At 39.2% G+C, this 24082-nt stretch overlaps 1 protein-coding gene across 3 annotated transcripts in view; it reads right to left on the bottom strand.

Annotated features, from left to right (window-relative positions):
- Positions 1 to 1923: 1923 nt before the first annotated feature.
- The window catches only part of ABCB11 (ATP binding cassette subfamily B member 11), an 82731-nt gene continuing 60572 nt past the window's right edge, over positions 1924 to 24082 (bottom strand). For 2 of the 3 annotated variants that reach the window (XM_061201425.1, XM_061201416.1), the window contains exons 18-27: positions 22396 to 22560; positions 17530 to 17634; positions 17281 to 17442; positions 14849 to 15052; positions 13341 to 13582; positions 10449 to 10605; positions 9099 to 9296; positions 4546 to 4752; positions 3049 to 3195; positions 1924 to 2199 (exon numbers count right to left, since the gene is read on the bottom strand). In XM_061201425.1, the coding sequence (XP_061057408.1) occupies positions 1999 to 2199; positions 3049 to 3195; positions 4546 to 4752; positions 9099 to 9296; positions 10449 to 10605; positions 13341 to 13582; positions 14849 to 15052; positions 17281 to 17442; positions 17530 to 17634; positions 22396 to 22560 (1788 nt within the window). In that variant the 3' untranslated portion in view covers positions 1924 to 1998. Of the gene's footprint in view, positions 2200 to 3048; positions 3196 to 4541; positions 4753 to 9098; positions 9297 to 10448; positions 10606 to 13340; positions 13583 to 14848; positions 15053 to 17280; positions 17443 to 17529; positions 17635 to 22395; positions 22561 to 24082 lie in introns of all 3 variants that reach the window. The other variant, XM_061201435.1, reaches the window with a different exon arrangement.

Consider the following 24082-nt stretch of genomic DNA (forward strand, 5'->3'; position numbering starts at 1 on the left):
CTTCTATTTTTTTTCTTCTGTAAACTTTTATTAACTGGGTAACAAGGAGAGTTTGATCACAGCAGAACCCACCCTGAAAGCATTAGAAATTACAGAAAGACGAGATAAGTGTCAGACACAACAGATTAAGCAAGTCCCTCCATCACCTGAGAAACAATAATAGAAAACTGTAGAAACCAAATCTTTGTGAGTGATACAGGATACGGAACAAAAATGAAGACATTGGCACTCCTGGTGTTGCAAAATAAACTCGCAACTTTATTTCTATATTTTTGAAGTTGTAATTCAATGTTTTTCCCAAATCATTTCAAGCCTTCTCCAGTCAACATTTTCCCTCTATCAATAACTTCCAAGGACCTTATTTAAAAAATAACTCTTTCTTTAAAATTTTTGTTTATTTAATTTATTTATTTTTGGCTGCGTTGGGTCTTCATTTCTGCCTGTGGGCTTTCTCTAGTTGCAGCGAGCGGGGGCCACTCTTCGTTGCGGTGCGCGGGCTTCTCATTGTCACGGCTTCTCTTGCTGCAGAGCACAGGCTCTAGGCATGCAGGCTTCAGTAGTTGTGGCACATGGGCTCAGTAGTTGTGGCTTGCAGGCTCTAGAGCACAGGCTCAGTAGTTGCGGCACATGGGCTTAGCTGCTCCGTGGCATGTGGGATATTCCAAGATCGGGGCTTGAACCCATGTTCCCTGCATTGGCAGGCAGATTCTTAACCACTGCGCCACCAGGGAAACCCCTAAAAAATAACTCTTAATCATCCATTTTTCTCACCCCACACATTCTATTCCAGGAAACTGGCAGCCTCCCAGCACAGAGCTTATGTTCCTCCTCTTTGAAATGCAAACTTAAACAGATTTTGGTCTTCTTTCTTCAATATTACAAGATGAGCACATGCTTACTGCAAAGCTTAATTCCTTCTCATGGCATTTTTATCCTGCAACTTACTTGTCACTGCCATTTGTCATAACTTAACTAGAATGCTGTCCTCCACCCTCTCCCTCCCTGACTTTGCAACCATCAATTCTCCTGACCTAACTAGTTAACCTGTTAAACCACCTGTGTGGTTATTTACCAGGAAACACTGGACCAGAAACATAAATAATATACCTCAGTATACAATAGCTCAGGCTTAATTTGTAGGCAGAATTTCATTGGTTGGCCATAGGAAGAAAGCACTTATACAAGGTAAAATTCACTATTTTCATTTCACGCTGGGATTTGGAGAAACAAAGGACAGCAACCAATGTGGAGGGGGATGAGGAGGAGTACAGGCTCGGGATAGAGCCCCTGCTCCAGGCACACCGGCAGAATCTAGTCCGGCAAATGGGGACTTCACCACCCACATACTACACCTTGAATCTATAAATCAACATCCCTGACTGGTAAGCTCCTGCTAATACTTGCCTTTTTCTGCCCCTTTCAGCCTGAGAGCATCCAGAGTATCAAAGTCCTCCTTTCCCCATCCTCATCCTTAGACATAAATGAATCTGCTTTCACATGCAAGCAAACTTCAGTCAAAAAATACAGTTGGTCTTCAGTCCTTCTGTTCTTCTCCATATGATCTTGGCCCAGCTCAGTAAACATTTGTCGAGTGCCTATTCTCGACCAGGCTTTGTGTACACTGAGGGTTCACAAATGCAAAGGATGGCTCTCTGTCCCTGAGAAATTCAAAGTCTCATTTCCTCCAAGTCTTGCTAATACCCACGTAGTAACTGGGACTGGCTCCTGCATGGGGAAAGCACTGGGTGATGGCTGAGCAGCAGCTTGACATTGGATTCTCACTGCCACTGACCCTAGTTTCTTTCATGTTCTATATACAGACATTGAAAACTAAATTACTATTGAAAGTCATTAGAAATTAGCTCGGATGCCAATGTATGACCGTGTCTGTAAAAGTAAAATATCATTATTTCTGCTTAAAGAAAAAAAAACAAAAACAAAACCCCACAGCACTTCTGTAATTGGTGCACCAACTGTGCATGAAGTTCTCAGGTCAGGTCAACTGATGGGGGCTCCTGTGGTGACTAGTTTGTAGTAGGCTCCTTTCTGGGCCATCAGTTCTTCATGGGTCCCCTTTTCAATCACTATCCCCTGTGACATGACAGCAATGGTATCCGAGTTCCGGATGGTGGACAAACGATGGGCAATGACAATGCAGGTCCGACCTTCTCTGGCTTTGTCCAAGGCGACCTGCACCGTCTGCAAAGAGAAGATGGAAAGTTGATGCAAAGACGCATGCTTGTTCCCTGGCCCACCATCGCGAGAGTTCTGTTTCATACCACCTGATTAACATCTCTATATTCAGGGGTTAAACCCAAAGGCTTGACAGGAGAGAGAGGATTAAATAAATATTTGCTGAATGCAATGCATCAGTGACTTAAATTGCAGTCTACAAGCTGAAAAATTTCAGTGAAGCCAGAATGAACCAAACTACAAGATCACAAAGTAATTTTACAATACTTGAGGGTTTAGTTTGCTAAAATGAAACCAAGGAAACAATGTAAGGTAACAGTTAAACGGTCACTCCTGATACTGTTCTTCATTGAGGACATTTTAGCTCTCTCCAAAACAGAATCCTGACTTTTAAGGAGTTAATTTTAAATGGTAAGTTTCATAATTGTGTTTTGCCCAATTACATTTCCTTTCATGCAAACTGCACATCAGATACCACCTCTAACTTTGTGTTGTATGCTTCCCACCTGCTCTGCCATGGAACTTTAGAACTATAAAATATGAAATGCCTATCAGATGGCCTGGATTATTTTATTTTATTTAAGAAAGCTCATTATTTGCCCATGAAAAAAGTGTCACCTAGCCTAAACAATCTTAAAAACAATTCTTATTTTAAAGTGAAAAAAATTTTTTTATTTGAAGCAATCTTATTTTAAATCACTTTCTCTAGACTATTGTCTTTGGGTGCCACAAAGGAGTGGCAATTTCTACTATTAATGAATCAGAAAATTAACAATACTGCCATTTTATAAGGACAAATATTACAGCAAAAAACTCATTTACAATGATCTAAGACTTTAGAAAATCAATACCTACCTTTTCACTTTCTGTGTCTAAGGCAGAAGTAGCTTCATCTAGTAGCAAGATTTTAGGATCTCGTACGATGGCCCGAGCAATAGCAATGCGTTGTTTCTCCCCTCGAGAGAGTTGAGACCCCTGGGAGCCAACATTAGTTTCATATTTCTGGAAAAAATATGGTAAGTTTGAGAACCAGAAACAGCCATTGCTCCTGTGCTGTATGGAGCCCACGTCAATGACCCCTCTGAGGATTTAACCAATTTGTTTTTTTTGAAATTGGGAATAATTTGTATAAAGGATGTCAAATCCATTTAGGAATATTAAAAAAAATATGGCGTTTTATGACCTTTCATGTTGGGAAACACGGAGACTTTGTATCCCTTTCTCTGCATTTCTTTTAGGTTTGTATTTTTGATCTCTTTCTCCTTGCGTATGAGATCTTCCCTGATTTAAGATTCCCTGATTTCCAAGCTCCTGTCTGGAAGATCTTTCCAAGACAGAATGATCCTAGGCATACAAGGGCCTTCAAGAAATCTCCTGGTCCATTCCCTTGTTGAGGTAGCATCATTCTGGAACACAAGCCTAACTTTCAATCTTCACTCTTGCTGCATACCAGCTCTGTGATCATGAACAAATTATTTAAATTTCTGTGAGCTGCAAACTCATCTGAACAATGCAGATATTAATAACTAGTTAACATATTTGTTATTTTAGATGAAATTATGAAGGAAAATCCCTACCTGACGCCTATGTAAAAAAACAGTTACATTCACAGAGTATTTACTATGCATCAGGTATTGTACTAACTATTCTAGCCAGCTTATCATTTAATGTTTACAGAAATCATTTTCTCCCTATTACTATTTTTCAGTTTCCATGTCTTAATTTTCTTAGTGACCAACCACCAAGAGAGACCCTTGGTGGATGGAAAAATGCAGAGTCAATATCACACTACATTCAAACTTGGCTCTGGGAAAGTGAGGAACTCCAAGGCAAATGCAACTTACCCGCCACACACAGGAGTTGCTGCCAAGTAATGAAATGATCATGATGACAATAGTAACAGCAGCAGCTTTCTTTGTGAGGCTATTATGTGTGCTCTCTCATTCTAAGTTATTTTTTGCATTTTGCAGATGACTGAGTCTCAGAAAAGTAATTGTTACAGAAGTAACTTTACACTAGAAAGTGGCCAAGCTTGGATTCAGATCAATGTCTGTTCCAAATCCCAGGATTTTTTTCCGTTATGCTAAGCTGATGCTCACTGTGGTACTGCTTTACTTACAACAAGTAATAGAGCATCCTTTGCGTTGGATAATACACTACTTTCCAAAACTAAAGATTATGTTGATGAAGGACATATATTTTGCGTAAAAGACTGAGACGATCTCAGGGCACTGGGAAATAAGTTGTGTTGCCTTTGACCTTCTCCTTGAGCCACAATCATAATACTTTTTAGTCATTCTACCTCTCTCCCTCCCCGTCTGCCATAGGGAATGACTCTGACTTGGTACCCACCTCTGGAAGGGACATGACAAAGTCATGCAGCTGAGCCTGCTTTGCGGCTTCTATGACTTTTTCCGTGGGGATTTCTTTGGTGTTGTCTCCATACTTGATATTGTCCACTATGCTACAGGCAAACAACACTGGTTCCTGGGAAACGATTCCAATCTTCGAGCGGAGAAACTGGACATTTACATTTTTGGTGTCATGCCCATCTATCATCTGCCAATAGAGGTGACAACCAGGGCACTGAGTTTTAGAATTCCAGCAGTGAGGAAAGTTTGTATCCTAGAGTTAGTGTTATGCAAGATATTTGCTTTGCTTAAGAGATAACAATCCAAGGACTCTTGGAAATAAATTATGTTGCCTTTGACCTCTGGAGGTGGTGTCTGCCAGAAGTGGTGTCAAAGTTGTGATCAGACATGGTTGTTTGTTTCCCAAACTTTAGTTCTACATGTAGTATTATACAAACAGGAAAGGCACTCCAGACAGTATCTAGTTAAAAAAAAAAACTTCCCCTTATCCTTTGGTGCAGCACATCCTCTCCAAGTACACAGAATTGCTCAATTTTGAGACTCCATGGGTTATGAAATGGGGTTTCCTATGTAAAGCTATTGGACAATGTAAGAATCAAACCTGGTTCCTTGATTTCACTGATACTAACCTCTGAATAATTGAGATAAAAGACCCCAGTCAGAAAGGAGTACATTTATTCACTTAGTCAACCAACAAACATATATTGAATTACCTGCCACAAAGGCACCATGCTAGACAGTCCTTTGTATGCTATATAAAGAAAAAATAATTTGTAGTGAGGTGGATGGGCCTAGAGTCTGTCATAAAGTGTGAAGTAAGTCAGAAAGAGAAAAACAAATACCGTATGCTAACACATATATATGGAATCTAAAAAAAAAAAAAAAAAAAAAAAATGGTTCTCATGAACCTAGGGGCAGGACAGGAATAAAGACACAGACATAGAGAATGGACTTGAGGACACGAGGAGTGGGAAGGGTAAGCTGGGACGAAGTGAGAGAGTGGCAGGGACTTATATATACTACCAAATGTAAAATAGATAGCTAGTGGGAAGCAGCCGCATAGCACAGGGAGATCAGCTCAGTGCTTTGTGACCACCTAGAGGGGTGGGATAGGGAGGGTGTGAGGGAGATGCAAGAAGGAGGAGATATGGGGATATATGTGTATGTATAGCTGATTCACTTTGTTATAAAGCAGAAACTAACACACCATTGTAAAGCAATTATACTCCAATAAAGATGTTAAAACAATAATAATGAAAGAAGGAAAAAATAATCTCTGTTTTTTAGGAACTCATGATCTATCTAGGCAGTTAATTACAGGAACTCATGTCTACCATTTGAGCTCTTTCACTTAAAAGCCTTAGAATAGTAAAGGTACAGTATGTCTCACATACTATAACACTGTAAAGTATTTGGCCCCATGATTTCAGAAAAAGATTATATTAAATGGTGTAAATATATGACGTTTTAGATAATTTTTTGGCAGTGTAAAAAACAAACACTACTAGAAAAAATATAAGGCATTCTTCAACAATTAGCCCTCGCTCATCTTCCTCTATGCATTTTCCATAGTACTTATAGACTGCAAAGCACGATTTAACAATTAAATACTGGAGCTGTTTGCTAATTGTTGTCTATATGCTAGTATTGTAAGCTCCTAGAAGACATAAGACATGCTTCATGCTCCTTAGAATTTCCCACAGGGCCTAATGCAGTGCTGGGCACATCATAGGTACCCAATTAAATGTTGAAAACGTTGAATGTCTGCGTTTGTTAGCTTCCTGAGGAGCAAAGAGGATTTTTAAAAATTGCATTAAAGGTGGTATTTTTCCTACTGAAAAATGTTTGTAGAAACATTTTACGATGATGTAACAAAATATATTGCATCTATGAAATGCAAGGAATCATACTGATTTCTTCATGGGCATTGCTTTCTACCTGCGACCAGAACATTCACTGAGTACATTCAGAGAAATATACTTAATATACATGTTAATGTTGAAGAAGTCAAACATGAAGGATTCAGGTCCCTGCATGTCATGTAGTTCACAGTCTACCTGGGTGATAGACATGAAAGATCTGACATTTGGGGAAACTGGATCCTCTCCTTTGTAGAGATCAGACCCCCCCAGGGCAATGTACTTTCTAGATTCATCAATCACCAAATACTTACAAACAAATTAAAATCTCTATACCTAAAATTAATAAAAGTGATTATAAACTACAGATAATCAACTCTTACTCCTTATTTTCATAATTTCCTGGACTTTACCACTATCTGTTTGCTTGTTTTCTTGTTTTGCTTTATGCAAGGGAAACTTTAGTTGCCTCTTTCAAGTTTCTTTCAGCATTTCTCATCATGTTATCTATCCTCATTGCAATGAAGATTATACTATTCAGGGATATCAGAAAGTCCTTTTTCAAAAAAAAAGGATTAAATAATCAATTAGACCCACACCTCTGAATCATTTCTTAGAAAACTACTTGAAGATGCACTCCAACAAAATGAGACGGAAAACCAAAGAAAGAGGAAGATACGGGAACTAGGAAATAATGGATCTAATCCAAAAGATACTGCAGGAAACTCATAGGCTGACAGTTGTTCAGCAGGTGTAGGAAGTAATTAGTCCAGGCAGTGGCAGAAATAAGGGAAAGAAGCAGGTTCCTCAGAATAGGTATCAGGAGAGAGACATTGGAAGAAACTAAAGATTTTATAAAGGCAGAGAATGCAAGAAAAAAGAAAGTCTTTCAGAAAAACAATCAAGAAAGAAAAATGTAATGCTAATGTACCTCACTACTTAACTATGAGATGAACAATATTTACTTAGCCATAATAAAAGTTGTTAATAGATTTTCAACTTTTAGAATCAACCTAGAGTAAAAGCATGAAAGATAATAAATGTTATAAACAAAAGGTAAGCATTTCATATTCTTTTTTTTAAAATGTAGTACATATATACAATGGAATATTACTCAGCCATAAAAAGGAATGAAACTGGGTCATTTGTAGAGACGTGGATGGACCTAGAGTCTGTCATACAGAGTGAAGTAAGGCAGAAAGAGAAAAACAAATATCGTATATTAACGCATATATGTAGAATCTAGAAAAATAGTGAACCTATTTGTAGGGCAGGAATAGAGACATAGATGTAGAGAACAGACATGTGGACACAGTGGGGGAAGGGGAGGGTGGGACAAATTGGGAGATTAGGTTTGACATAAATACACTACCATGTGTAAAACGGATAGCTAGTGGGAAACTGCTGTATAGCACAGGGAACTCAGCTTGGTGCTCTGTGACGACCCAGATGGGGGGGTGGGGGTGGGGGAGGGGGAGGGAGGGAGGTCCGAGAGGGAGGGGATGTATGTATACATACAGCTGATTCACTTCATTGTACAGCAGAAACTAACACAACATTGTAAAGCAATTATACTCCAATTAAAGAAAAAAATGATAATATAAAAGTATAGTTATTAGGACTTGAGAGGTGAAAAGAGGGAGGAAGAGGTGAAAATAGAGGTAGAATTGCTAATATTCTCATCTTAGAAAATGAGAATTCAAGAGATGTTATCTATAGGTGATGGAAAAGAAACAGAAGTGTATTAATTAAATTTACAAATAAAAGAACTTTTAAAAGTAATGTAACCATATTGGGAGGAGGTGGGTAAAAGGAGGGGGAGAAGTGAGGGTAAGCTAAATTTCCATCTCTTGAGAATAAATCAACAGAGGGTCTAAATTCGTTAAATCGTGAAACAGCAGCATAAAGCATATTATTTAGGGACTTTAAGGTAATCATTGGGAGATCTAAAAACATAAAGTGGTTAAAGATAGTTGCCTTTGAGCAGAAAAATGGAGAATGGGGGGTGGAAAGGGTGGAATAAGGGGTTGGTTTTGTTTTGTTTTTTTAAACAAATCTTTCTTATTCTACTTTGTGCTCCTCTGCATATATTATTTGGAAAAAATAGAAAGGAAAAAGAAAAGAAGAGAAAAGAGGAAGAAATTCTGTGGAAAATAAGCAACAAAGCAAACCACCAGTTTTTCAAACATCCTTACCAAAGATTTATGGCATATGACTACCAATTTGAGGTCCTTATATTATTTAGACTTTAGCTTCTTGAACCAGGATTGTCTCAGATTTTTCATACTAAATTCCCTTTCTTACTCATTTATCATTGTGTTTCTTATCACCCCCACTTTTTCCATTCCCAGTCATTAGTTTCCTGATTAGTCTGCACTTTCTGCACCATTTACAGGTAAGTGAATGCTTCTGTTAAGTACACTCATCTCCAGCTTTGCAGGTTTTTTTGCCTAACTGGTCAGCAGACCATCTGGAACTGAGAAGAATATAATGTTAGAAATTGTGAGGTAGAATCAGGTCAACCAGCAAATGACTGGAACTGGAAAATACTGTCCAAGGCAAGCGCTTTGGAATGAGTCTGGCAAGACACAACCTTGAAGATGACTTTTAGGGGTTGGAGATACTCTGCAGAAAGCAAAATTCTCAAATGCATTGACAATTTTGAATTGCTTACCACCTTCCCTTGGTCAGGATCATAGAAACGTTCCAACAGCTGAATACTAGTGCTTTTACCACATCCACTGCTTCCAACAAATGCCAGGGTTTGCCCTGGACCAACAGACACTGAGAGACCATTCAGAACTTGTATATCAGGTCGGGAAGGATATGTAAATTTACAGTCAACAAAGTCAATCTGCCCCTGGAAGTTGTCCTGTGGACAGGAAGATTAGAATTATATATGCTCTACTAGAATCTAGACTATTGAAAATGCACATAAGCCTGAGTTTTAAGTCCTTGCTTAAGATACCTTCAACACTGAGCTGCCGAAGTGCAAAGTATAAAGACAGCAACTTAATGAAATGACATTCTAGTCCCTATTCCAGCAGATGTAGAATAAAAGGAGGCTTGAGCATTGAATTTAAAGATATTTGATCTCTTATTCCCATTCTAACCTAAGGGGATTTCCTTGTCACCCATTCTTTGACATTCTGCATGGAAGAAAATACAGGATATGATTACATCACAGAAGCCAGTAATTGTGCAAATTCCTACAGCTCTGTTCCCCAAGAGATTTAAAATAATAGCATTACACTTGAAATGACTTACACAGAAAGTTACTTGAGCCCTGAATTGCAAAGGTGAAATACCTTGAGTTGTACTCTCTGACGTGTGAACTCTAGAAATGGATAGACATTTAATAAACCACACAGAGACTTACTTTTTATTGAGCTGAAGGAGAAATAGGGCATTTGACCAATTTTAAAAGATTTCTGAATTTAGTTGACTTTACTGGGGTTTAGGGGTTTTTGGCTCTCTTGAACATACTGGGATATTAAAAATTAGGCAGGGAAGGTTTAAAAACACCTGTAGGGACTATCAATTAGAAAAAGTGATATTTCATTGAGATCAAATTAATTTTCTGGGAGTCCACATGAGCTCATGTGGAACACAGATAAACATGAGTTAAATCAGTATTATTGGACAGGAGAAACTTGTTTTTCTACATTCCGTACCAGGATATCAGTAGAAATCCTGGTGGTTGGGTAGGTCTCAAAAGACATGTAGCTTCATTCATTCCGGAACTAAGTGTGTTTTATAGTACCTGTGTACTATAAAACAAGTATTCACTGGATATCATTGCCTTATTCAAGTTCCAGCTTTATGAAGAATTTTTAATGCTAAGGTACTTCATTCCTTTACATTTGTAAATCTACTGTCTGTCCATTCCGAGGGCATATGAGTTCACCCATATACTGCAGAATTTAGAAGATAAGTGGTCTTGAATAACCAGCCCCAATGGCTGCTCTGCACACACACAGAAGCACAAGCCTCCCCCACTGCCCTCTTACCCCTCTATACTTACCCATCTTTCACCCGCACTACTATACACATTGATTGTGGGTTGTCGGTCCAGCAGTTGGAAAAAGCGTGCGGCTGAGATTTTAGCTTTGGCATAACTTGGCGTATAAGAGGAGGCTCTCCCAAGAGCTGTCGCACTCAGTACAACTGAAGAGATCACCCTGTAGTTGGACAGACACCCAGGTAGAAAGGGCGCGGTGTGGTTGGTGTGACGGCCTAAGAGGCAGGAGTTTGGGGGTCTAGCCCTGGAAAGGACAGAGCAGCCTTGAGCAGGTCTCTTTAGACTTGTCTGGGAATGGGAGATTGGAGAGATTAGCCTTTTTCAAATTGTGTGCTAAGAAGAAAGGGTGAGGGGAGGATTGAAAAAGGGGGGCTCAGATCTCCAAACCCTGCTTCAACTACAACAGCCTTTTTTAAAAAGTTTGTTTGAGAAAAAAAGACTTCTTAGAAAAAAAAAAAAAAAGGAGGGAGGTTGAAAGATCACCGGATTGGGTTGCATTTTTACAATGTTAACATTCTATGAATCTATGATTAATGTGTAAAAGATAATGATTGGCGATATAAGCATCAATTCTGTACCAAGCAAGCATGTAATTAATGCTTCAGACAGCATGATGCAATTGCCTGTATCCTTCTACTTGTCCCAGCCTCAATGTGTGCATAATTAACGAGCAAATAAGTGAAAAAATAAATGAGTGATAAATATGATAAGAGATAGCCCTTTTGCTCTATAGACCATGCTGCGAGGGGCGCCCCCTGAAGTTGTCCACCTGCACTGCAGTGTACCATGGGGCCTGCCTCAGTGGGGGTGGGGTGGTGTGGGGTGTCTCTGTGTGTTTTACTGCTCAGTTCATAAGCAGAAATTGTTTTAGGCCAGACTGGCAAAGCCACACATCTCTAGGAGCCCAGTCCAAAACTTAAAGCTATGACAAGCACCCAGAATAAAATAGGAAATGATGGAAGGTCATCTTTCATTTTTTAAAGAGAAGCCAGAAATTGGGAGCTTTCTGTAGTGTCCCAATTTTTACACATTGGCAAAGAATTCTTCAAAAGTCTTACATAAACTGAACAAGTCAAGAGTTTGTGATTTCTGACTTGGTGTTAGTAGCTCTACATATGCAAAAATTTAGAAAGGAGACTTTCCTGGTTGAGGTGGGCATAGTGGGGCAGGAGAAAAAAATTTCTTCTATATTTCTAGAAGAAGATAGAGGACGAGCAGACAGAACTCGTGGCTGGAGAAGAGATGTCTTTTAGGGCCGATTTTCCTAATGTCCTCCAAGGCTTTCTCAGACCGTCTCCCCCTCATCCTTCCAAGGTTCCCTGCCCCATCACACCACACCCATATGCATGTGCACCCAGTCCCTTGGTACCCTGACACCCTTAGGTGTCTGGAAATGTGAGAAACTGGACTCAAAGCTAACCTTATTAGAAGAGCAGACTCCAGCTATAAACAAAAGAACAAAATTCCCCTGACTAGTCTTTGCTGTCTCTACCTAGGAAGAGTCAGCTAGACATGTGCCTTCTTTACAAGAAGTGGAGTTCAAATAAGGTAGTTCTAGGAACCATCTTATTCAAGGACTTTAGATTTTCTCAGCATTAACCAGTGTGGTAGATTGTGAAAATGCTTAATTTGTCCTATTACTCTGGACACACCACTTTGCAATATGATTTTTTTATTCCTCTGCGATATTGTGACTTATGATAAGAAAACTATATTGGTCTTTTGTTAGTTCCTGGTACAGACTCCTAAGCCCTTGTAATTGCCCAAGTTTTGAGAGGACAGAGGTGTCTTTTGTTATGTTAATGAAGCGACTTTCGTAAAAACTCTAGATAACCTAAGGATGGGGCCTGGTTGCCTGGAGAGCCAACCATGTGATTAAAGGGGTGGAACTTCAGTCCCTTCCCCAACCTCAGGGGAGGGGAGAGGCTGGAGATTGAGTTTAATCGACAATGGTCAATGATTTAATTAGTCAGGTCTACGTGATGGAGCCTCCATAAAAACCCAAAAGACAGAGTGCAGAGAGCTTCTGGGCTGGTGAACACATGGAGATTTTAGGAGAGTGGCATTCTTGGGGAGGGTATGAAAACTCCAAGCCCTTCCCACACACCGTACCCTATGCATCTCTTCCATCTGGCTGTTCCTGAGTTGTATTCTTTTGTAATAAACTGGTAATCTAGTAAGTAAATGTTCCTCTGAGTTCTGTGAGCCGCTCTAGCATATTAATCAAAGCTTAGGACGAGGTCATGCGAACCTTGGGTCTATAGCTTGTTGGTCAGAAGCACAGGTGATGACCTGGACTTGCTTTGGTGTGGAGGGTTGGGGGAGGGGCAGTCTTGCAGGACTGAGCCCTTAACCTGTGGGAGGACCCAACGCTATCTCCAGGTAAATAGTGTCAGGATAAATTGAACTGTAGGACAGCCATCAGGTGTCAGTGCCATGTGATAGCCGTGTGAGAGTAAAGGAGAAACACTTATCGGATCCTCTCATCAAAAGATGGGGTCCGTTCCCCTTTTCTCTGAATCTGGACTTGGTCATATGACTTTCTTTGGCCAAAGAGATATTAGAAAACGTGATGCATGCAGAGTTGGCTAGTGCTTGCATGTTGGGGTTTGCAATCTTCTGTTGCACTTGGAACTCCAAGAGCACAATGTGAAGAAACCAAGCTCAGCTGCTAAGAGGCCATGTGGAGAGAGAAGGGCACTCAGAAGCCTGACTGAGTCAGCCCAGTCCAGAAGGACCACCCTGACAGCCCACAGAATCTTTAAGAAATAATAAATCTGAGCTGTTGAAGACACCATGTTTGGGATGGTTTAAGCAGCAGAAGCTAACAGATAGAACCAGACTATTCCTCTCTAGAGTGCTGACCTTTTATGACTTTGGCCAGGTAGTCCTCACCTGAACACATAGCTGAAATGGAGCCCCTCATTGGGAATTAAGTAACCTCCATATCTGTAGGAAGCAGAATTAGCAACAAACACAATGCACTGGGAAAAACCAAAGCAGAATCCGTAAACATTTGCTTTTCGGATGGCTGTCTTGTATGGCTTCTCCAGTTCAGTCTCAAACACTTCTATAAACTGCCTCTCCTTTCCAATGCCAGCCACAGTGCGAATATTACTGAGGGCTTCGTTTGTAATCTGAAGAATGAAAAAGAGTTTTAGAAATAAAAGAGCAGAAATAACTGCTTTCATGACATTTTCAACCGTTACATGGATTAGATCTGGTGCAAACGACAGAAGGCAGTATACAGCACAGATGGTGGCATCATCTGGGAACATAGAGAAGTTGCTGGAGATCAATTTGACTGGACCCTGAGACGTTCTATCAGTTCAACACAAGTTCTGCTTGATCCTAACATGCCTTTGTTGCCTCTACTTGTTGAGGAAGAGAGAAGAGGGGGAAAAACGGTACACAAGGCTATCTTTGTGAATTCATTTGAAATGTTCAAAATGGTATCTTTAGATGCGTCTGAGAGAAAAAGATTGTTTAATAATATAAACCTAAAATATTAGATTCTATTTCTTAAAAAATTAGGACCAAATACTATATAAGATAGATTAAAACTGAGTATGAAGTTTATCTTTTAGTCTATACTACAAATTTGTATTTGTTTCAATCCCTACTCTAGGGTAAATAACCACTGTTTCTGAATTAGGGTTCTATCCTAAAAACGGTACAAAAGTGGGCTACTTCCTACTATTGGCATACGAAATTCTTTTGGCTTCTGCCTACTTGGGCAATGTTCACATTCTCTCTTTAAAGAGAAAAAACCTAGTTTATAGTAAATTTGTTAAAAGGTGAGGGTGTGTTTATGTGTGTGTGCATGATTCCTTATCCCTGATATCTGTCTATGCCACCATATCTTCATTTACCTCTGATAACCAGATTTAATTAGAACACACTCTTAAAAGTGCACAGCTAAAACCTAAGTGTATTCGAGACCTAAACTGTATATACCTCATGGTTCTCTTTGGGAAAGACATTTGCCACAAGTCAGGCAGACACTGAAGTGTGAAAGTTAAAAGCATGTGCCATTAAAAAGATAGTAACTCCTCTCTGTGTGGGTGGCATGACCTGGAGAAACCATTAAGCTGAAAAAAACAGACAGGAAAGTGAACTATCCTCTCTTGCAAAGGAGAATACTACACCAAATTGGGATGTAGAAAAAAATAACTGTTTGACAGGAAACTGAACATGTAACCCTCTGTGTTTTCCCCACTATTTCTCCACACCTGCTCAATCCCATATCATCAGAGGCATATATGAAAAAGGCTAATGGGAAGTTTCTAAGCATGAATGTTTGTAGGCTGACAGCTTCCTTAAGTCTGTTTGCACCCCTCATTCCTAGCAGTCTGACAGCCACTCAGCCATAAGCAGTCTGAAAAGTGGGTCTGGGAGATTACCTGTCCTGCGACCTCCATAGCCTGCTTGTCATGAGTGGCAAATCCCATCAACATTTTGGTCTGTATGGCTCCCGATAAAGCCAAGAAGGGGAAGAAGCACACTATGACCAGGCTTAGCTTCCAGCTAAAGAAGAAGGCGATGATCATGGCCACGGTGATGTTAGTGAAGGCATTGACCATCATCCCGATCTGAGAGCCGGCAGCCTGCAAACCAAAAGTGATGAGCCAATTTCAGACACACAGTCTCTAACTAAATATCATGAAAAAGCTATTTTGTAGCAAACAGATAGGTTTTTAAAAATTATTTTGATAAAATACACATAACAATGTTTATCATTTTAGCCATTCCTAAATGTACAAGACAGTGGCATCAAATACCTTCACAACTGTAACTCTCACCACATTTATTCCCGAAACTTTTTCATCATTCCTAACAAAAACTATACCCATTCAATTTAGCATCCCTTCCTCCCTCTCCCCAGCCAGCGCCTGTTAACCTCTATTCTATTTTCTGTCTCTATGACTTTGCCGATTCTAGGTACCACATATAAGTGGAATCATACAATATTTATCCCTCTGTGTCTAGCTTATTTTATCAAGCATAATATTTTCAAGATCCATCCATGTTACAGCAGGTATCAGGATTTCATTTATTTTAAAGCCGAATAATATTCCATTGTGTGTATATACCATGTTTTGTTTATCCATTGATCTGTTGATGAAAACTTGGGTTGTTTTCACCTTTTGGCCATAATGAATAATGGTGCTATGAATATGGGTGTACAAGTATCTGTTTGTGTCACTGCTTTCAATTCTTTTGGATATATACCTAGGAGTGGAATTACTGATCATATGGTAGTTCTATGTTTTAAAAAGGGAGGGTCTTTTAATTAAAGAGACCTCCCAATGCACTTGAAGGCTGGATTAATAAAAGTACATCTTATTCACACCTTCTTGGGAGCTCATGTATTGACTAATCTCATTTCATGGGTATCAGAGCTAGACCAGTTAGTGTGAGATTAATTCTAGTGATAATAAATAACTATAAAAGCTCCTTGCAGATTGAAGGTTGCAAAAATAGAAGAGATGAGATTATGGCTTATTTATTTAATCTAAGGTCAAGAATAAGGTGAACTAGACACTAGAATACGCAAATGTTGAGAGTAAAACTGGTAAAAACTTTAAGCAGTAAGACAATGCATATTAAAACCTTTCAAAATGACTATACATTTTGATCCAGTGATTATATTTTGAGAACTAAAAAAATAATCAAGGGTATGCCACAAGCTTGATGCAAAATGATATAAATTGCTTATGTGGGGAGGGAGGACCTAAACGGGGAATTCTTTAAGAAATGATGATATATTAAAATGATGAATTAAGCATTCTTTAAAAATTTATTGTAGAAGGATATATAAGGACCAAAATAGGCTCACATCAGATTGTTTCAGTAGAAAAAAGAAAGATTACACAATAATATGTACAGTGTGACCCAATGACTGTGGGAAACACATTTTCTATTTATACAATAGAAAAAGCCTAGAATGATCAAAATGAAAAATTTACGGGGATTTTCCTCTAAAGAGGATTCCATGTTCCTTTGAAATTCTCCATATCATGGTTCATATTGTTGGTTGAACTGGTAGAAGTCGAGATATACAGTACAGCACTACCAAATCCAGTGAGTTTTTTTTCCCAAGAGCCTCACAGACAAACCATGACTTTTCTTTTTCCTCTTTTTCTGATTTTCATGGAAAGTGAGCAGTGGTGTTGAGAGGCAAACTGAACACTCATCCCTTTAACCCAATGCCTGGTTTTATAAAGGTGTAGCCTCATCTTGTACACGTGTGCAAATCTCCTGAACAAGGCTACAGATTCTGGGGTTTAGAAACCACAGCTTACTCTCCCTTAGTCAGAAAAGACAGCCCTTGGAATGTGTCAGGATTCTAGATAGCAATCATCTCCGTCTTTCCCTCAGGTTCCCGGCTGGGCTGCTTAGAACTGCTTCTTTTCCTAAGACTAACTTACAAGCCAGGCACCTGTGGAAGGAAGCTTTTTTCCACACACACCCTCTGGGGGCGCCATTAAGTCTCGTGGAATCTGAGCCTCTGGGCCTAAAAAAAAACCAAAACGATCTGAGAAAGGAGGGAAAGTTCTTCTCAATTGCCAGACTCAGAGGAAATGCAAAACTCTGACAGATTTTGATTCATGCCATAACACTGATTCTGGGCATTACCTAGGAGACAGTGTACTTTAGCTGCTGTTTGTCAGCTTTGGAAATGCGTGAAAATGTAGCTCTGGGGTATCCCCCCACGAGTCCCTGTTTCATAGGAAATATGTACGTGGTTATTGGAATTACGTGATTATTGGAATACATAAAGGAAAGAAAGTCTACTCCAGTTACTACATCCCTGGTTTCCCCCACGGCTTACCCCTTGAACTTGAGAAGCATCTGTAGCAAGCCTTGTTGTCAGTGCTCCAGGGCTATTTCTGAGGTCATCAAACCAGCCAATGTCTTGCCCTAACATTGCTCTGAAACCCAATTTACGTAGCCTTTTGGTGAGGAGTTCCCCGGATTTAGCAAAAGCATATCCCTAAAACATAAAGGAGTCTTTAGTGATATTTTAACAGGAAAAGGGGGAAAATAACTAAATCGCTTACTGAAAAATAAAATTCCTTACCTGCAGAAATTGAGTGCAAAAAGATAAACAGCCTATTGCTACAAAGATCAGGCACACACCATGGATCTGCGACCTTTGTTCTTCTTTATCAGGAATTGAAAAAGTCTTTGCAAGACAGTAAGCAAGGAAGTAACTTTAGTATTAACAAACAATAGCAAAAGAAATCAATTCAAATATGTTTAAGAGAAATTTCTCTTAGGCTTTGGGTTAAAAAGCAGTTCACTTTAAACATACTAGCGTTAAACCAAAGTTAACTATGAACATGTGCACTTAATTCTCTGTGGGGAAGGAAGGCTGGTGAATAAAACCCAGTGGTTATGACTGACAGAATTTTTGTCTCGTTTCTTTGCCTGATGTAGGCAATTGTATTGGCTTTTCTTTGATACAGGTGAAAAATATGATGAAATGCCTCAAATTCTTTACATAATAAGGCAAGGGAAAAAAAGAAAGGAAGGAAGAAAAGAAGAAAGAAAGGAGGAAGGAAAGAAGGGGGGAAGTTACTTGAGAATCTGAGAATATTATTCCGGGACAAAACTCAAAGCAATATGACCTATGTATTTCCCCTATAATAAAGATGGCTTTCCCACTCAGGTACCTCGCCTATTATTAGTTTTATAGATTACTTATATATATACAAATAATAGCATTATTATAAAAGCAACTGGCACACACACACAAAAAAGCAACTAGCTACCAAGGCATTGACTGGAATCGTCTTAGGACAGAAAAGCTTCCATCCATCAGAGGCTGAAATTGTTGCTTCTAAATCACCAGAAGCTGAAAACATTCCCCTCAAAAAACTATGGAAATTATGAGTGGGGTTTTTTTTCAGTCTATAATAAGTGGTAAACTATACTCATAAGTATATTCTGAACTTACAGGCACACGCTCAAGTAACTGATTGGGACCCAAGCTGTTGCAATAAGAAAATGGGAAGAATAGCTGCATATTCTAATGACATCGCCCTACAGTGAAATAGATTTTAGGTACATCAAAACCCTCCTAATTCAGACTAAGTGAGGGAACTGTGAGAGTTCAGAAAAGCTATTTATTAGAGAGCTGCACAATAAATCCTTACTTATTGCTCTGCATTAATTTGAGTAACTAGAACAATGCCAGAAAGCAGTTGCTCAAAGGAAACCATTTATTCAACAAATATTTATCGAATGCCTGCTATATGCCAAATAAATCTCCTGTAAACAATGTATACTACTCCATTAACAAATCCTTTTTTGTAAAGCAGAAGTAACCTGTTGAAATTATCACAAATTCCAAAGTAGGGGGAGGGGTTCTAAATTAATGAGATGTACTGTTTCTAGGACAGAGCTTTTGGGCCCGTTATGGTTCTTAGCAATAAAGAATACATTCATTCTTAATGAACGAAGTGGGTTCAAAAGATGCCGCAGTCATTCACCCCACCATGGAATAACTCATGTACGTTTACTTTACAGTTTACAAATACTAGGACTTAAAGACATATTTCAGTTTGGTTTTAAAAATCGCTATACAAATCCCCACAAACCCCAAACGGTGATGCCATAATTCTCATTCCTCTCTAAGGTCACCTATTATAATCATGGACTATGATACTGCATATTAGCCAGTTTAACTCTTATTTTATAGATGGGAAACTAAAGCCCACAAGATCGAGTCCTTTGTCCAAGTTCATTTAGCTGGTGGTTATTATTAGATAAGGAAATGCCTGGTTTCCAGATTCCAGTGCAGTGGTTTTCTTCTGGGCACGCTCTCTTGGCTCTTTATATTACCCGTCTTCTCAGTGTTAAAAAACAATGTTTGGCTAATATTAAGTTCAAGATTGGGCATCAACTGTCTGTAATCTTTCCCCCCACCCCAAACTCTACTACATGAGTTCTTTGTACATTCTTACTGAAATGCAACCCAAAGGACTGCCCATCCCCCAGTTCTTCTGTTTTTAGACTAGCTGTAGTTCAAGCACACATCTACATCATTTTGTAAAGGTAAGTCTGTTTAAGGAGAAAATGAACATTCTCTAGACTCTTGCTATTTACCAGATGCAAATGTGTTACTTAACCTACTTTAACTTAAATGAGGATTTCCTTAAATTAGGATTCTTAAAACAACCCAGTGAGGTAGATTTTCTCTCCCCATATTATAGATAAGGAATCTAAGACTCATCAAGGGGAAACCACTTGCCCAGATGCATGCAGACAGCACAGAGCAGAGACCTGCGGCAAGTCCAGGGCTGGCTGACTCCAGCGTTCATGCTTTTCCCCAGCACGCTATGTCCAAACTGCAGTGCTTGGAACACTTGGCACCTTTTCCAAGTCAAATAAACCCAGGGAAAGTGAACCAGAGAAATTCTGCTTTACGTGCACATTGAGGCTTCCCTAGATTAGCAACCAGGCCCCTAATACCCAATCATTTGCTGGGTCCTCGTTCCAAGCTGTGGTCTCAGTACCAACTGTGAATATTGTGCCCTTTAGATATGTCAGAATGAAAACAGTGCAATTAAAACCAGACTATTATCTGACTCATGATTATACCCTATGAGATGAAAGCATCATGAACCCACTGATGAATATGTGATAATTATGCTAAGAGGCACACAAAAACAACTTTCTTTATCAAAGAAGAAAAATAGTAAAGCTTTATCCTCTTAGCAAATATAACCCCGTGAGAGCCTTAACGATGAGCAGATTTTGGATTTCACCAACTAGATCCTGCTACTCTGATCCTTCGGTCCTTAAGTGAAAAGCTGAATTGCTCAGGCTAGGATTTTCTGGTTGTGACCAGAAGAATCACAGAGAATATTCTCACCACCAATAACCAAGGGCAGGGGTTATAACTGGATCATCAAATTTTTTTTGACTTGGCCATTTCATAGACCACTAGAGCTGGAAGTTATCTTACAGATCATCTTTGTCAATCCTTCCTTTTATAGTTAAGGAAACTGAGACCCAGAGAAGTGGCATGATGTGACCCCAAGGCAGAAAAAAAGTCTCCTGTCAGGGAACCCAGGACTATTCCCAAAGCAGTTCATACACAGGGTTTGGGTAAAGTTGAGTGAATGCATTCCATACTCTGCATTTATAAGAGAGAAGGAGATGATCAGCAAAGAAGTTGACATCCTGGAATTATTTTAAAAGTGTACATCTAGGGCATAGTCTTGGGTCTTCACAGATTCAATGCCACCCCCTACACCCTCTACATCTGCATCACTGCTCAGTGGAATGCATTTCCAGAGCCTCTCCCTAGTAGAAGGTCAGTTTTATGAGAGCAGGGAGGGCTCTGGTTTTCTTGCTCCTCACTGTATTCCTAATACCAGCAACAGTGTCTGGAAAAGAGTAAGTGATCAATAAATATTTGGTGAATGATGAGTGGATTTTTTGGTTTAATGTCTATCTTCCTCATAGACTGGAAACTGCATTAGGGAAGGCGCCCTGACTGACACTGTGTTCCCAAGTCCCTAGTCTAGGGGAGATAATCAACAAATACCGGTTGAGTGAATAAAAGAACATTTCTATTATGTTTAGGGTATGGTATTTACTAGATATTAATGAATATAAATTAATTATTAAAATATTTTCAGCATAACCAGAAATTCAGTTTACCAGAGTTGGCCCCTGTGTTTCCAATTTCCTACCTTTCTGATGATTTCCTCACTTAACACAAGGGGGCAGTGTGAAAATTGAAGCGGTGGCTGAGGCCCTCCCTATAGGATTGATTTGATTTTGCTTGTGGACTGTACAAGTCTTTCTATACAACTCATGCCTGAGGGGACTTAACTTCTGGTCAGGAACTCTGCCAGAGAGACCGCAAGAGAGAAAGAACAGTAGAGGGGGAAACTAAAACTTAGGACTCTCACAAATCCTTCAAAAAAGCTGGTGCTAGTCCTTATCCCATCACCTAATGTGACCCTGTGTCACCTTGAACAAGTTGTTACAGTTCTCTAGATTCTAGGTTTGCCTCCTTGTTGACCTCACAGGATTTGTGTGTGTGTAAATTTCAACTAAGAAAATGTGATAGCATTTTGAGAACTAATTTTGCAATGATAAGTTTTTATTGGAACTTGGCTCTGTAGTCACACTGCCTGGATTTAAATCCCAGATCCACCACTCGCTCCCCTAAGTTCTTTATGCCTTGGTTTGCTCGTTTGTCAAATGGGAACAATAATACCTACCACAGGTGGTTATTAGAAAAGTTTAGTGAACTATTGTATACAAAGTTCTTAGATAGTGCTTAATTAATGTTTGTAGTCATTATTATTATTATTATTATTTTATTATAACAATGAAGTCAGATGGAGAATATCAAAATTCCTAGGAGGTGAAAACTGAAATAAGCTTATTCTTTATCCATGCCTTATTTTACTTCTCTCTTCCTTTTCCTGTTTTCTCCCCACTTCCCCATTTCAATGGTGCAACCAGCAGAAGAGACGAGCATTATACAACAGGCATGAACACCTGCTATTACAAGTCAAACTTTGTACCTCAGCTGTTCAGCAAGATCAAAATGGCCCCCCAATCCTTTTGTATTATTCAACCAACCTGCTTTGCATTCTGATTTGGTTTGCATATAGGCAAACTGCCCTTTTTTGACACTAAATTTGCAGCCATAGTGCTGTTTTTTTACAGACATGATGCCTGTTAGAGGGTGCTGCCAGCCCAAATGACAGACCACTTCACCTTCTTACCTCCTGTGTGATGGAGACTCGAGACATTTTTAATCCTTTAGAGATGAGAAAAAAGAGCTAAAAAAGAGCTTAAAAAAAAGAAAAGAGCTAAATACATTACAACAAAGAGCCAACCTATCAAAAATGACAATATCCCTGATAGACAAACCAAAGGTAGGAGGAGAATAAAGCTGGTCCAGCTGTTTGCTTACCCCAAGAATCTGGCTGAAGAAGAAGGCATAGAAGGGTGTGACTGTCCCATTGACAGCTGCGCCCACAGCCCCTACCAGCATGTAGGGCCATTCTGGAGCATTAACTTTCAGAATCCTCCTAACTGGGGCGGGTTCAATTTCTTCTTCCACAGGAATGTTCTTGTCCTTGAGGGAAGAGGGAGTTACATTAATCATCTAAATTTCTGCATATACTCTTTTCTTATACAGCAGACCCTTTGGCATTCACAGATTTGAGTCATGGTTTGATTGGTTATGAGTGACCTTAAAGATCTATGAGACGAAGTGATTTGTTATTTTGTGAAAAATCGTTCTGAATTGCTTGCCACCATGCTGTGACTTGGATGGGATCGATCTTAGAGTGTCTGCTCATCTGAAGGTGAGCTCGTAGTTCTCATTTCACAATTGCATAGGTATTAACTCTTGGGGAGTAATAAATATGTTGGATCTGTAAGAAAAATAACCCCCCAATTTTAAAAAGTTTTTGTGCTATAGTGATATTTACATATTTGAGGACTTGTGAAATTTTCAAGATTATGTCCTTCATAAATGTCAAAGCTCTAAAATCTTGTAACTGGCTAAAGCTCTAAGGCAAGCCAGTGTATCTAAACAAGGCAAAATAATTTTTAAAATGTATTAAGTGGTGTCGACGGTTACCAATTGCATGTTTTCTCTAAGGTTTTCCTTAATTAGTGCCCAGAAGTAAATAGTAATCAATTTGGATTTCTAAATTCTTCACTTTCTTCACAAGGAGTCAAAATTATTTCAAAATTTCCCTATCCCAATTTCTTTAGTTGCCAGTAAAGTGTCAGAGCTAGCAAATTTTTATCCTCTTAAAGGCAAATATATTCAGAATATCATCGTTTTTATCATCATTTTTCCGTGTTATAGATATTGTTCAGTGCTTGGTCTTTAGGCCCATTATTCAATAATTTGTTAAATTTATTGCCCACTTTGTTTGAGAAAGGGTTTTAGGTGATGTATATAGATCTGTATTGATTTATTTTTTACTTTTTCTATTAAAATATACTAAAAATGTCTACAGCAAATTGACTACAAAACTATTAGTGCTCTCTTTCATTAACACGCAGTAATTTACCCCTTAGGGAGCTGAATGTCAGGAACAGAAGACAGCAAGGAACTTCAAATACTATCCTTTTGCTTCCAAAGTCAAAGTCTACATTGCCAAGTCAATTGAAATAAAAGCCTGGTGTCCCTCTCATTTTAGTTGCAAGCCAAATAGGATGGGCGAAGGCAGCTCAGCTGGTGATAGATTTGTCAATGCCTCCGTTTCAAGTTCTCTCTTGGCCTGCTGTCAACAGTTGCACTTGTCCTTACTATTCACTCATGCAGCAAATCCTTCAATGATTTCATCTCTGACATCTTACTAAACTCTAGGCAATCAATGCAGAGAGGAAGACAGGTGGCTGGGAAAGCATGAGGGAAACAGGTGTAGAAAGAATGGGGTTCTTGGATGAGCCTCATATGGCCACTAATGGAATATATCACCAAGCTCTTCAGCACTCTGAGGCTCAGTTACCTCCTCCTCAAAAGGAAAGTTGCGTGGGGGAGACAATTTTCTATGGGTCTCTCATGTTTCTGCACATCTTGTGAAAAGAAGCATTGACTACCTTTGTTCAGGCTAATTTTTCAAGGATATTTGTACAGC

The sequence above is a fragment of the Eubalaena glacialis genome, chromosome 1 (assembly GCF_028564815.1).
Source record: "Eubalaena glacialis isolate mEubGla1 chromosome 1, mEubGla1.1.hap2.+ XY, whole genome shotgun sequence".
Classification (NCBI taxonomy): Eukaryota; Metazoa; Chordata; class Mammalia; order Artiodactyla; family Balaenidae; genus Eubalaena; species Eubalaena glacialis.